The sequence below is a fragment of the Malaclemys terrapin genome, chromosome 1 (genome assembly GCF_027887155.1).
Source record: "Malaclemys terrapin pileata isolate rMalTer1 chromosome 1, rMalTer1.hap1, whole genome shotgun sequence".
In the NCBI taxonomy this organism is placed as follows: Eukaryota; Metazoa; Chordata; order Testudines; family Emydidae; genus Malaclemys; species Malaclemys terrapin.
In genome coordinates, this window is record NC_071505.1 from 50536504 (window position 1) to 50551482 (window position 14979).

At 44.5% G+C, this 14979-nt stretch overlaps 1 protein-coding gene across 4 annotated transcripts in view; it reads left to right on the plus strand.

Moving 5' to 3' along the window:
* DOCK4 (dedicator of cytokinesis 4) overlaps positions 1 to 14979 on the plus strand; it is a 421656-nt gene that overhangs the window by 278398 nt on the left and 128279 nt on the right. For all 4 annotated transcript variants that reach the window (XM_054024160.1, XM_054024176.1, XM_054024169.1 and 1 more), the window contains exons 23-24: positions 1255 to 1447; positions 10302 to 10429. In XM_054024160.1, coding sequence (XP_053880135.1) covers positions 1255 to 1447; positions 10302 to 10429 — 321 coding nt within the window. The remainder of the gene's footprint in view (positions 1 to 1254; positions 1448 to 10301; positions 10430 to 14979) is intronic.

Genomic DNA, 14979 nt, shown 5'->3' on the forward strand with positions numbered 1-14979 from the left:
TGTTTGAGTGCATCCCCAGCCCTCTCTATGTCAGATTCTCCTGACCAAAGATCTGCTTTTCCATGATCGTTCTTCCCTTTGAGCTGCATGGAAAACTATATTTCAGGGAAAGACAAAATTAGTAGCTGAAGAGCAGAGGGATGATTGAGGCCAGGTCTACACTAACCCCCTAATTCGAACTAAGGTACGCAACTTCAGCTCCGTGAATAACGTAGCTGAAGTTCGAAGTACCTTAGTTCGAACTTACCTCGGTCCACACGCGGCAGGCAGGCTCCCCCGTCGACTCCGCGGTACTCCTCTCGTCTAGCTGGAGTACCGCAGTCGACGGCGAGCACTTCCGGGTAAGTGTAGACCTACCCTAAGCCAAATTCTTCCATCGGCTCTCATATGAGCAGCTTAACTGAACTATTTTGGGCAGAATCATATAAATGAGCAACTCTGGGATTTTCCCACATTCCAAGTGGTATCTTTAACCCTCTAGCTGTGTACATCATTCACACTGGGGCCAATACTAAAAGGAGATGAGGGTTGGGTAGAATAAGTGATTTTCATGTCAATGAACTAGAGTCAGAAAGGTAGAAGGAAAGACATTCCAGGTTCTAACTACCTTTACGTATCATAACTTCCTTTTTCTTCAGTATTTCTTGTTTATCTTCCAAATCCATTTCTTTCTCCAATGAACTACTAGCTCTATTTTTAGATTTCTAAAGTTAACTGATAGTTCCAGTGCAGTTTTCATCCAAAATAACCTCTTTAAATACTGGAAAAAATGAGAGAGACACGGTTATATTCCTTACCTAGAGGAACCTCAATGTCACCTATTCGTGGCATCTGCCAGTTTCTGTTGTCCTTGTGAGTGAATAATCTCCTCTTACTTGTGGCTCTTGTGAAGCCTGTAAGTGATAACTTATCTGTAGTCAAAGTTCAGTTGTTTTATTTGACAAAAGTTGGGATGTTCATGAGAGAGAAAAAACAAAGAACCATAAATAATAGGCTGAAACGTGTTTTAAAAGAAAATAAATATATAGCTTTAAATCTGAGTAACATGAGGATATTTCTTCTTAAATTCTAAATAATTGATTTGAATGTTTCAAATCTGAATCACATTTTACAACTTGAAATTGAAACATGAAAATAGGTTTCCATGACTGCTAAAAGTGTGTGATGCTCTTGTCACTGGTCACTCTGTAAACGCTGAAAATTTCAAGTGTGTTTCACTGTATTTAATTGGTATTTTTTAACCTTCTTCTTTAGGCTGTGTTTCTCTGCTCCTTCCCAGCTGTATACTCTGAGCTGCTGAAGCTCTTCGATGTGCGAGAGGTGGCAAACTTGGTGCATGATACTCTAGGCAGCTTGCCAACCATCATGCATGTGGATGAATCCCTTCAAGCTGTTAAACTGCAGTGCATTGGTAAAACAGTGGAAAGTCAACTATACACTAATCCAGGTAAGGTGATAACATCCTGAGCTGCCTGCAGTCAGAAAAGCCTTAATGACGTGTCTCATGCACAGGTCAATAGAGGCAGGGGTAAAAACACATGTTTCATAGTTATGTTTCTTGAAAGTTACAATTCCCAAAGCAGTGTTTTGCAAAGACAGTTACACTAAAAAAGTCTGTTTTACACAATATGGTTCGTAAGATTCCAGTTGTAAAACATGAGACTAGTAATGGCCAAAGCTGTGGTTTTGTTTGAACCATGAGCTAGTGCTGGATAGTGTAGGCGTGTGGAGTTTTTATTACATTTTTAGCTCTGCTAATGTTTCTTTTTGTGAAAGTTACAAGCTTTTTTTATCTTAATGGGAAGTCTTGGAGTCTAATTCTTACACACCCATAAAGGAGTTTTGTGTCTGTAAGTATTGCAAGTTCAGGACCTATGATCCTCCATTGCCCTACACCAGTTTTATGCTGTTGTGTCTCCACTGAGATCAATGGAGTCACGACAGCATAAAACTGTAGTAACTACCTATATTTGTGGTACCAGGGTAGCTATGTAATAGAAAAATCAAAGAGGTTTGTAGAAAGAGCAGACTTACCACTGGAAACAGTACTTTATGAGAATGGAACACAACCACTTCCCCATTCATACAACCACTTCCCCATTCATACGCAATTTCTTCTTGTACATTGTGAAAGTGGCCAACTCCCAGAGTCTGCTCCTCCAGCAGCCCCATAGCTCCTTGTCTGCTTTGTACCACTTCAGTAATGCAAACCAGATAGAAATCTAGCAGATCCGGCTATTTGGGGACCCTCTTGGTGTAAGAAGTATATCACAAGTAGGGCCAGAATATTGCTGTGCTCTAACTATTCCTGGAAACCATAATTGAACTGCTCTAAGTTACACTCGTGGACAAATCAGCCCCAGTGTCCCTGAGTGCAGAGGGGCTTAAATAAAAACACATTTGTCAGTATACACTCTGCCCCTCTTCTCTCTTTGGCTGTTCCGAGCAGAGCTCTGCTGCTATTATTTTATGTACATGGGAAGGACTGAATACAGTATGTGGATTTTTGGCTGCATCCTAGCCAGAGTGATTTTAATCTATCTCTGTTTATTAGTACAAAGTGAAACCAAAGATGAGATGACAAGGATATTGAATTTTAACACAGCAAACTTTGGAAAGGCAAAACAAATGGAAGAAGCGTTAATTGGAATTTTCAAAAGCACCTCAATGACTTAGGAGCACAAGCCCCATGAAAGATGCATAGGTGTATTTGAAAATCCCACACTTATAGTAATTTAATGATAAAAGAAAATTGGAAGGGTGGGCTCAATACAAACATAAGTGGCAGAATATTTCAGAATGATCTGGGTAGAGTAGGAACATTAGCAGTTAGAGCAGGGGTGGGCAAACTTTGTGGGCCAAGGGCCACATCTTGGTGGGGAAATTGTATGCAGGGCTGGGACAGGGGGTTGGGGTGTGGGAGGGGATGCGGTGTGCAGGAAGGGGCTCAGGACAAGGGATTGGAGCAGAGGAGGGGTGCGGGTGTATGAAGGGGCTCAGGGAAGGGGGTTGGGGTGCAGGAGGGGTGTGGAGTGCAGGGGGGGCTCAGGGCAGGGGTGCAGGAGGGGTGTGGAGTGCGGGGGGGGGCTCAGGGCAGGGGTGCAGGAGGGGTCCGGACTGCAGGAGGGGGCTCAGGGCAGGGGGTTGTGGTGCAGGAGGGGTGCGTGGTGCACGAGGGGACTCAGGGCAGGGAGCTGGGGTGCAGAAGGGGTGCAAGGTTGTTGGGGGGTGGAGTGCAGGAGGGTTCGGGCTCCGGCCCAGCACCGCTTACCTAAAGCAGCTCTGGGGTGGCAGCGCCATGCATCGGGGCCAGGGCAGGCTCCCTACATGCCTGCCCAGTCTCCGGCTCCACACTGCTCCAGGAAGCGCTGCGGCCCCTGCGGGAGGGGGGCTGGAGGGTTCCGCGTGCTCTGCCCTTGCCGCGCCTCCAGGTACCTCCCCTGAAGCTCCCATTGGCTGTGGTTCCCCTTTCCTGGCCAATGGGAGCTGCGGGGGGCGGTGCCTGGAGGCAAGAGCAACGCACGGAGCCCTCGGCCCCCCCACCCGGGAGCCGCAGGCACGTGGTGCTGGCCGCTTCTGAGAGGGGTTTGAGGCCCATGGCACCATGGGGGGCAATCCCGAGGGTCGGATCTGGCCCATGGGCCGTAGTTTGCCCACCCCAGAGTTAGTGCCATATGCCATTCACAGTAGAGTAATAGACTTTAAGGTCAGAAGGAACCATTATGATCGTCTAGTCTGACCTCCTGCACAATGCATGCCACAGAATCTCACCCACCCACTCACTCCTGTAATAAACCCCTAACCTATGTCTGAGCTATTGAAGTCCTCAAATCATGGTTTAAAGACTTCAAGGTGCAGAGAATCCTCCAGAGAATTCTCCAGCAAGTGACTCGTGCCCCACGCTGCAGAGGAAGGCGAAAACCCCCCAGGGCCTCTGTCGAATTTGCCCTGGAGGAAAATTCCTTCCCAACCCCAAATTTGGCGATCAGCTAAACTCTGAGCATGTTGGCAAGATTCACCAGCCAGACACCCAGGAAAGAATCCTCTGTAGTAACTCAGATCCCACCCCATCTAACATCCCATCACAGGCCATTGGGCATATTTACCGCTAATAGTCAAAGATCAATTAATTGCCAAAATTAGGCTATCCCATTATACCATCCTCTCCATAAACTTATTAAGCGTAGTCTTGAAACCAGATATGTCTTTTGCCCCACTGCTCCCCTTCGAAGGCTGTTCCAGAACTTCACTCCTCTGATGGTTAGAAACCTTCATCTAATTTCAAGTCTAAACTTCCTGATGGCCAGTTTATATCCATTTGTTCTTGTGTCCACATTGGTACTGAGCTTAAATAATTCCTTTCCCTCCCTGGTATTTATCCCTCTGATATATTTATAGAGAGCAATCATATCTCCCCATAGCCTTCTTTTGGTTAGGCTAAACAAGCCAAGCTCTTTGAGTCTCCTTTCATAAGACAGGTTTTTCATTCCTTGGATCATCCTAGTAGCTCTTCTCTGTACCTGTTCTAGTTTGAATTCATCCTCCTTAAACATGGGAGATCAGAACTGCACACAGTATTCCAGATGAGGTCTCACCAGTGCCTTGTATAACGGTACTAACACCTCCTTATCTCTGCTGGAAATACCTCATCTGATGCATCCCAAGACTGCATTAGCTTTTTTTCATGGCCATATCACATTGACGGCTCTTAGTCATCCTTTGATCAACCAATACTCTGAGGTCCTTCTCCTCCTCTGTTACTTCCAACTGATGAGTCCCCAGCTTATAACAAAAATTCTTGTTGTTAATCCCTAAATGCATGATCTTGCACTTTTCACTATTAAATTTCATCCTATTATTATTACTACCGTTTACAAGATCATCCAGATCTTCCTGTATGATATCCTGGTCCTTTTCTGTATTGGCAATACCTCTCAGCTTTGTGTCATCCGCAAACTTTAGTCCCGACAACAACAATGACAATGTGGTATTAATGTGAAGAAAGGGCAGAGTACCAAAGGAATTTAGAGAAAATTTCTGTCCTAAGCATAATGGATATGAAAGAAATTATTACCAAAATCAGTAATATGAACAACTAGTATAAATGATAAGGGAACAGAGACACGTCTTGGAAATATATTGTACAATATAATTCCGGTCACCATTTAGGGGAAGGATTTCCTGGAGCTCATCGTCTTCACCCCTTTCAGTCCTATAATGTTCCATTCCTAAAAATAAATGCACACAGACCTTTCATCAGCCCAGGCCTAGAGGGGAGCCCTCTCTAAGTCTCCATAGGGGAAAATAAAAATTGTGCTGAATTATTTAAGGTATGTTGATCTGGAAAATAGTAAACCATTTACATCCTAGTCCCTCAATTCCTGCTTGGCTGTAGTAAGTATCTAAACATTCTCCATGCACTCCAGATTAAACCTAGCTGTGCCACAGGTCCTCACACAGAACCAAGCATCCTGTCATCCCTCTCCGCAAAGGTATGAGAGAAGAGACTCCACCATTCCAGAGGCAAATCATGGAATTGCAATCCCAGAGGGAAACTTCATAGAGGCGGTAACTTCTCCTCTTCCCAACTGAAACTTTCAGCGTGACTACAGTGGGTACTTCATTCAACCAGATATCCTCCTGGGAGGAGGAATCTCATACTTTGTAGACCCTTGGCTCCACTATACATCAAACAGATGGGTACTGGAGATCCTGAAGTTGGGGTACACCCTGGAGTTAGGCTCCTTGTCTCACATCTTCCTCAACACATCACCAATATCGAGAGAAGCAAGGATCCCCACAGGGTGGTGCCTAAATAGATTCCTTTTCTTGCTTCCCTACATTCAATTTCTCTTCGATGCTCATTGTATCATTACAGTAAGAAATTAGAGGAGGACAAGGTACAGAATGGAAAATGTATTATCCAAGTGTTTTCTTTTTGGGACTGATCTTTCCCTCAATCCATCCTACTGTGGATAGGTTTACCTGAGGTTACACTGCCCATCAAAAGAGCATTAATTGTGTACATCATTACATTCGGTGAAAACCTATATAAATTCAGAGATAAATCTTTCAGTCATGAAGTTTGTGATGAAATTTGAATATATCTGTCTCTTTGTAAGTACCTGAAAAAGAGCTCTCTGTAAGCTCAAAAGCTAACCTCTTTCATCAGCAGAAGTTGGTCCAATAAAAGATATTGCCTCACCCATCTTCTCTCTCTAAGTACTTACCTGGCAGACAATCAAACACACTTTTGCAACCATCTGACTAATGCCCCTTCAATTAAAAAAAATCACTTTTCCCCCCTAACAGTGTTTCTTGTTCTTCACCCTATCTAGTACTACTTTTAAAATGAAAATAATGCTTTATGAAAAGTGTCAAATTGAGAGCTCTGGAGATTGAAATTCTCTGTTTAGACAGACCAGAAATGTCTGTCTGTTTTTCAGAATTCCACTGGGAATTGTTTTTCTTTTTGTGCAACTAAACATCCCCACACAGTGCTTTCAACCTAATAAATGCAAAATTGAGTGTGTGCAAATGAAACTGCTTTAAAAAAAAGCAAATGGCTTCCTTGATTTTCATGCTCAAGCAGAAGGAAAAATAAAATACAAACAGAATACATACAGAAAAGTTAATTGAATTTTTAAAATTCTTTCAGTCTACAAGGTCTAGGTTGTAATTAGTAACGTAACAATGAACTAAAAATTTTGTGCACAATATTTTAAAATTCTACATATTTTGTTTGTCAAAATAACACAATATAATCATGCCAGTTTCAATTATTTGGGTAATTTTATTTCAAAATACCTGTCAGCAAGTATGTCTATAAGAATACAGACCACAAAAAAGATTCAGGAAATGTTTTTTGTCAAATAGATTCCTTACTAGACATATTAATACAGAACTTTGAGTAATAATTCATTCAAACTACAATACAGAAATGTATTTCCTGCACCTCTCAGAAGCAGTGCAAAAGGCTTGGGGGAGTCAGGGATAATGGAGAAGCAGAGGGCGAGGAAAGTAACCACTGGGAAGGATCCTGGGAGTGAACCTGGAGGGTTGCTAGGTGTGGATGGGAGAAGTATGGAACAGGTTTTGTTTGGGGGGGGGGGAATTGTTAAGAAGTTGGGGAGCTTCCCTATGCAAACTCTGGTTCTAGCCTCTACCATTCAGTCTAGCACATCTGCCCCATCCCTGTGTGTCCCTGCACCCTCCTTCCCCCTGTCTCCATATGTCCCTGCACGCCCACTCTCATGCAGCCCCTGGCTCAATGCTGTCACCCCACTAGTTTCTGTGCACCCCACCGCACTCTGTCCCTCCACTAGCCCTTCTGAACCCCAGTCTATGTGACCCACAGCAGCCTGTGTGCCCCACTTTGTCCATTCCCTCCTCCTCCCCCCCAATCCCATGTCTCCTCACCTGGCCTTATGGGCAGGGCACTGTGAGGAAAGCTAGGGTTACCATATTTAAACATTAAAAAAAGAGGACACTCCATGGGGCCCTGGCCCAGCCCCGCCCCGCCCCAACTCCGCCCCCTCCTCTGAGCACCCCGCATTCCTCCTCCTCCCTCCCAGCCATGCGAAACAGCTGTCCAAGCGCTACCGGCTTCACGGGGGAGCTGCAGGTGGATTCCCCCGTGGCGGCGGCTGCTGCTGCTCCCCCCAGATACCTCAGCTCTGTGCAGCTGAAGAGCCGAGCTGCCCGAGCGCTACCGGCTTCATGGTTTGCTGGGCAGCCCCCAGACCTCCAGACTCTGTGCCCCCGGCCGGGCACTTCCCCTCCCAGGCTCTGGCTGCGCTGGGGAAGCGTCTGGGGGGAGCAGCAGCAGCCGCCGCCACCGCGGGGGAATCCGCCTGCAGCTTGCAGCGTGCCAGAGCCGCTCTAAGGTAAGCAGGGGACTGGGGGAGGGATGCCGGCAAAACAAAGCTGGGAGTATTTTCCCGGACATGTTCGGCTTTTTGGCAGTTCCCCCCCCGGACGGGGATTTGAGGACCAAAAAGCTGGACATGTCCGGGAAAATCCGGACGTATGGTAACCCTAGGAAAACAGCCTATGACCTCTCCCTCTCCGCTGCTGGCTGCTCGGCCTTCAGTCAGCTGCCATCTCTTCTGGCGCTACAGCAGCCCCTGGTGAGTAAAAGATATAACTGCAGCGCCTCCTAGCAGAATGTATTCTCACCTGAGAATTAAAAAAACTGCAGGGAACCTGAATTGTACGTGTGCACAGTGGCACAGTATTCCCCCTGGAGTACTGGAGAGAAAAGGCCCTGAGTGTCTTTTAACCAGGGATTTGGAAAGACTGATGTCATGAAAATTTTATTTTTCCAATTTCTGTATAATATTTTTAAAAGTGAGTATTAGCATTTTAAACAGTCAGCTAATTTGGTTTTTGGAGCAGGTAAAGGGAATTAGGACAGAGTGACCAATGGCTAAGGCTTCTAAATATTGTGCTGTACCTGCATTCAATAATTTGACTATCTACAGTGGCTGACATTGTACCTGACAGTTGTTGAGAAAAAAGTAAAGCCTGTAGGCAAAACATATACATATACTCTAACTTTCACAAATAGGTTTTAGTGGTGGAGATGATAGTTATCTCATCCTGTTCAGTGATCCCATCAGATCTCACAGCCTAAAGCAATTGTGACAGATCAGTTTTTCAGTTAAACGTTTTCAAGGAACATGGCCTTTAGGTGGTACAGGAAGTGATCTGAGTAACTCAGTAGGTGGCACTATCCCCTCCCTCCCTAAGTCAGTCCCAGTAAGTCAGCGTAGTATTAGATGGCTTTGTGCTTTTGGTCATGCCATCTTTTATTTGAGGTGTAAAACAAAGCTCTTGGCCATTTATGGCACTTTAGATTTCCAAGGCACTTTTGCAAAAGTAAACTTGTTAAGAAGTCTACTAATAAATAAGGAGGGGAGTCAAATTAAAGATGGCTCAGAGACAGCTGAGGTGCTAAATTTTGCTTCCACATGAATAACTAGCAAGGATAGGAGATCCTGTAAAATAGTTAAAAAGCAGTCAAGGAGTACAGTATTTGGAAAATGGGTTTTCAAAGCCACAGGTTATGACACTTGTCTAAGGTTATATGGGTAACTAGCAAATGAACTTACTGACACAATGACAATGAGGGAAGACTGGAGGAAAAACAGAGCAGCGATAATTTTCAATGTAGGAGAGAAACTTAATCCTGGTAGAGACTACTATCCTGTAAATCAAACATCTATATCCTTTTAAAAAGTAGATTAAATAGTAAGGGGGAAAAAATCATTGATCATTCAGAGGTTAATGGAATCATAAGCAATTGACAACATGAGTTTATAAAAAACGTTCTGGCTAGACAAACTTGCTTCCTTTAGTGAAATAATGACAAATTTAATGGATTAATGGCAGCAGTGGGTTTAGTTTTTAATAATGCTTTTAAAATATCTTAATAGAAATACTAATACTAGAGTAGATTCAAAATAAAAACAGTGTCTCAAATATATGTGTGTGTGTGTATATGTGTGTATATATATATATATATATATATATATATATATATATATATATATATATATATATGTGTCTAGAGTAACTTAAAACAAAGGATAATAACAAGTTCCATCTGTCAGGAAGGGAGGTGGTGTCTAGTATGGCACCACAGAAATCAGTCTTAGGACTGCTCTCATTTAATATCTTTATTAATGATCAGAAAAGGAAGTAAACAGCACATGAGTGCAATTCACAGCTGATACTAAATTGGGAGAAGTCAGAAAAGAAAAATCAACAAAAGGACTGTGGGCAGAAAATGAGATTCAGCTAGGAAAAATGCAAGTTAATTCCAGTAGAGACAAATAATCTGTATTACGCAGTCTCAATAGGAGGGAGAAATCTGAAAAGCAGTAATAGTGAAAAAGAACTGAGGGTAGTAGTGGACAGTAAATTAGATCTGAATTTGGAAAGTGATATAGTTGAAAACAGGCCAGTGACAAACCAGAGAGGTAGAGAGAATAGTTTCCATGCCATTTTGTATACCTACATTATTATGCGAACGTTTTCTGCATGAAAGTTGTATAAATATGTAGTTTTATTTCACACACAGTAATGTGTATATCTTACTCAGCAAAAGGTAGTACGTGAAATTTTTGTTTTTGTTATGATATGGTCTGAAGCTGCTGAAACGGTCTGATGTTCAGGAATATTTGTATGGATATAAGATACATTTACAGTTTATATATGATTATATTTTATTAAAATATATATAAAATGAAAAAATGTCATGAAAGAAGTCCACTCGTACCCTTTCTCTCTCCTTGCAGATTCCAGATATATTCTTCTTCCAGTAGTTTTACATCACCTCCACATGCATTTACAAGAGCAGAAGGATCTTACCATGTGTGCACGTATCCTTAGCAACATATTTTGTTTCATAAAGAAAAATAGCTCAGTAAGTAAATTCAGGTTATGAACAGTAGCTTTTTTTTAACTTCATTATTTGGCTCCTTGTAATAAAATAAACTGATCCTTGAACAAAAAGTGACATTTAGAGCATTTTCTACGAATGGAACCTTCATGAATGTGTCAGTTGGATTTTTCATCAATTTTTTGGACTATTGCAAGAGTATTTTTAATCTAGTACTCTGTGTTCTACTGAGCTTTGACACTGTTCCAGTGTTCTAACATACAGTAATTCAGATCTGTTTTCAAGAGAAAGATTGTCTGGTTTAAGTTATAAATTCTGTTGTAAATAGCATCTTCTTGTCAGGCGCGTTTTTTAAGGTTGTAGGAGCTTTAAAAGAGGCCACCTCCCTGTTTCAGCCTACCTGGACTTGAGGAAGCTTGGAGTCAGAAATGCTGCTTCACTTTCAGCCTGCCCTGCCTTTCCATTAAGAAGAACAAACTAGGGAGATCTTTTAAGAGGGACACTTACTACAGCCAAGCAGGAATTGAGGGACCTACGGCTGCTTCTTTACCTGTAGCCTGGTCTGTCCCTTATTATTGACCTTGTTTTGTTGGGTTTTTTGGAAGTTGACATTCTGAAGATAGTTTTTGTGTGTGTATTGGATGAATGGATTGAGTTGGGTGACCTGTTCATGGATATGAAAGGGATGTACTGACTGTGAGAAAGATGATGTTCTTAACGAGTTCATAGATGGAGGATAAGAGGACTGTTTAAAAGCCCGGGCATTGAGTGGAGTGGGTAAGGAAGAGATTTGTGGAAGGGTTTAACAGGATTGATCATTTTTGTTGGGTTGCTCTTCTGGGACTGCTGAGCCACCAGTTGTGATGGCCTGTCCTAATAGCCAGGATCTGACTCTCAGCCCTTTGGATAGACCTCTCTAGTAGAACTGTCCTGCCAGGATCTTTGTGCTGTCAATGTGAAAGTTGACCCACAGTGGTTTGGAAGTGTGTTGGGATTAATAGACCACTTATTCATGTAGGATAAGTGAAGAGGCTGTGCTCTGAGCTAATCTATGCACTGTTGGAGAGGGCTGATCTGACGTATTTGGAGACTGTTTGTTTGTGGGGCTGTTGGTTAAGATGGACTTGGCAGATGGGTCTCAGTGTTCTTATTGGGGCACCTAGCTGTGATGGCTGCATCCCTCTGAAGGCCATCTTAGGTTGGCCGTGAAGGTTGAATGACAAGTATCAGAGGGGTAGCCGTGTTAGTCTGGATCTGTAAAAAGCAACAGAGAGTCTTGTGGCACCTTTAAGACTAACAGATGTATTGGAGCATAAGCTTTCGTGGGTGAATACCATGAAACATGCGTCTGACGAAGTGGATATTCACCCACGAAAGCTTATGCTCCAATACATCTGTTAGTCTTAAAGGTGCCACAGGACTCTCTGTTGAATGACAGTGCTTCATATTGGGGATATGGAGAAGTATCCTGATTGTGAAGGTTAGGTCCCCTCAATCCGTGTGGTAGAGAGAGACAAGGCAAGAAGAAAATAGCATCATACACTAATCGGTGTAGTAAGTGTGAACCATGCATGACCAGCATGGTTAGTCTCAGTTCCTTTGGTCTCACATAACAATTGTCAGGAATGCAGGACATTGGATCTGGATCTTCGTTTCATGCTGTTGGATAATACCATCTATGACTTGATATAGGGCTATTATTTTGACACATTTTTGTTGCAGCTGTCCTGGAAAGGTATATAGTTCAGCATGAGGTGATACATGATCTACGCTAGTGGGTAGCTATGTTTTTTTCATCTGACCTCAAATACAAGAGATCTTGCATCCTGAAGCCATGTCACATTGAATGAGTCCAAAGATGGGCATCATACATGGTTGGTGGTGTTATGTAGGTTGTCCCTCTCTAAGTCAGAGGCTGAGCTGATAATGTTCCTCACTTGAGTCACTGAGACTGATAGTACCTAGACATTTCAATCACTGTGTGTTATCTGCGATGAATTTTCTGGATTAGCTCACAGTTTCACAGTTGCCAAGATAAACATTGGACTGTAGTCTAAACACTCTGGTGTTGGGGTCACAAGTGTAGATTGGAGGGATATTACCCCTCAGCTACAGACTGACCGCTGTCTTTTGGTCTGAAGTTGGAACATACTTGTCTTGATAGGGCGAGGAAAATGTTTTGATGGTCTGCTTTCAGAAACCATTTCCAGGCAGCTTTGAAGGGTAAGGTTATTCTTCCATTGCCCACTTTGACAACAGTTTGGTAGGAGTTCATAATAATCATTTGTCCTACCTTATTGTTACAGCAGCCCCTAAACAAACTGTGTGCTGGCTCTGTCTTCACAAGTCACCTGGATTTACAGGTGAAGAGAGAGAGAAAATAGCTAGGGCCCCAGACTCCTGCTGAGTCCAAACAATAACAACATAGAGGATTTTTTTTTTTTTTGAGTCTTTTAAAGAACATATGCTCTGGCTGTGAGGGAGGCAAAGACAAATTTCTTCACTTCCATCATAGCATCTGCAAAGTCCCACGCAAAAGAGTTGATTCGACTGTTTGCTGAATGCTGGCTGTCTCTATTTGGTTACAGAGTCAAGTGTTTCTTGCTGTGAAGAAATGTCACGTTAATTTGCAGATAAAATTGCTCAGCTAGGGACAGAGCAGTCTACTGCCATGGAAACAGAACAGTGTGTTGAGGGGAGGGAAAAAAGCTTCAGTTTCAACTCATTGAGCTCAGAGAGGTGCAGGTGTGCAGCTTTGTGCTACAATTTTGTCTCTCCAGGATGGTGAGAAAAAAGAGAGCAATGGTGAAGTACTGGGTCCACAGTTAGCTGAGGTTGTCAGCATTTCCCTATAGAGGGTGAGGCACTAGAAATCACAGGGAGATCAATGTTCAAGAAGCCAGCTCTTTACTCTGGTAATAAACCAGTATCCAATCTCCCATTTTGGGGAAAGGTAACAGAAAACTTGGTGGCTCTTGTGAGGCAGCTGCCTTAACTGGTGTTCTTACCATAGCAATGGATAGAGGTAGTGACTGCAGACTCTTTTAGATCTATAAGCAGCTTTTGATACCATTGACCATGAGATTTTGTTGACTTGCTTGTGGATCCTAGTATGGATGGATGAATTGCTCTTAAATAGCTCCATTTTTGGCCACTAGAGATATTGCCCAGGGATAGTTGTAGGCAATTGTTTCTCTCCCTCGGGGTTCTTACTTGCAGGGAGTCTGTATTGTCACCCCTTTTGCTCAACCAGGGCTGGCTCTAGGCACCAGCAAACCAAGCACGTGCTTGGGGTGGCACATTTTCAGGGGCGGCATTCCGGCCATCTTTTTTTGTTTTTGGTTTTTGTTGCTTCGTGCGGCAAAAGCCTAGAGCTGGCCCTGGCAGCAGCAGTGCATGGTGCGCGCAGGGCGCCCTGGGGCTGCTATGGTTCACGCTGTGGGGGAGCAGCGCCCGTACCTTGTGGCTGGGCCGAGCAGGAGATACTCGTGCTGGGGGCTGCCCCACGGGGCACAGGGAGCCACCTGCAGGTACCGCAGGGCGGCCGCCCCCCAGTGCCGCAGCTGGGGCTGGGCAAAACAGCCCGAGCTGCCCAGGGACTGCAGCAGGGCAGCCAGAAGCAGCAGCGGGGCCATAGAGGGCGGGGTGCTGCCGTGCAGGGCCTGCATCCCGCTCTCCGGGGCTCCGCTCTCTCTGGGGCTACCTTGTCCCGGCTCCTCAGCCCCCTGCCGGGACGGTCCCCCAGGTCTGCCCTCTGGGTCCAGCCAGTCCTGGAGGTGGGATCCCTGGCTGGAGGGACTCTGGGCTGAGGCGTGGCCCGAGAGCCCCACTGCTTACCCCGACCCTGCCAGCGCCGGACTGGCTGGAGGCAAGGGGGGAGCGGGTGGAGTCAGCACTGGTGGGGGGGAGCCCAGGGCTGGGGCGGCAGGGGGTGTGGGTGGGGGGGAGGAGAGAGCCCAGGGCTGGGGCGGCAGGGGGGGAGAGAGAGACCAGGCCTGGGATGGCAGGGGGTCCGGGTGGGGGAGGGCACTGGTGGGGGGGGGGGGGGTGAGAGCCCAGGGCTGGGGTGGGAGGCAGCCAAAATTTTTTTGCTTGGGACGGCAAAAAACCTAGAGCCGGCTCTGTGCTCAACTTATAGCACTAAGAGGGTGAGTGGTGAGACAGTAGACCACATTGCATTCATTATGCTATATCTCCATGTTTGACCAGGCCAGAGAAGTGAAACAAATAACCCAGTGTTTATACTAAGTTAGGGCTTGGATGTGGGCTAGCAGTCTGTGACTAATCAAGACAAGATAGAGATGATATGTTAGTGTTTTGAGGGAAGCCACCCCACGATTTCTCTGAACTTGTATTTGTGTCCTTGCCTGAGGGAATGCAACTGGCAGGTGTAGCACAGGTGCACAGAGAATAACTGGGACCATTCAAATGTTAATATTTACTATCACAATAAGTTGCTTTTTGTAAAAATCAATAAAAGAAATCAACCTCCCAAACTAACTGAAATTTAAATTAATGTGACATTAAGAATGTTGAGTAAAAATAAAATAAACTCAGGAAGTGCAAAAGTTCAG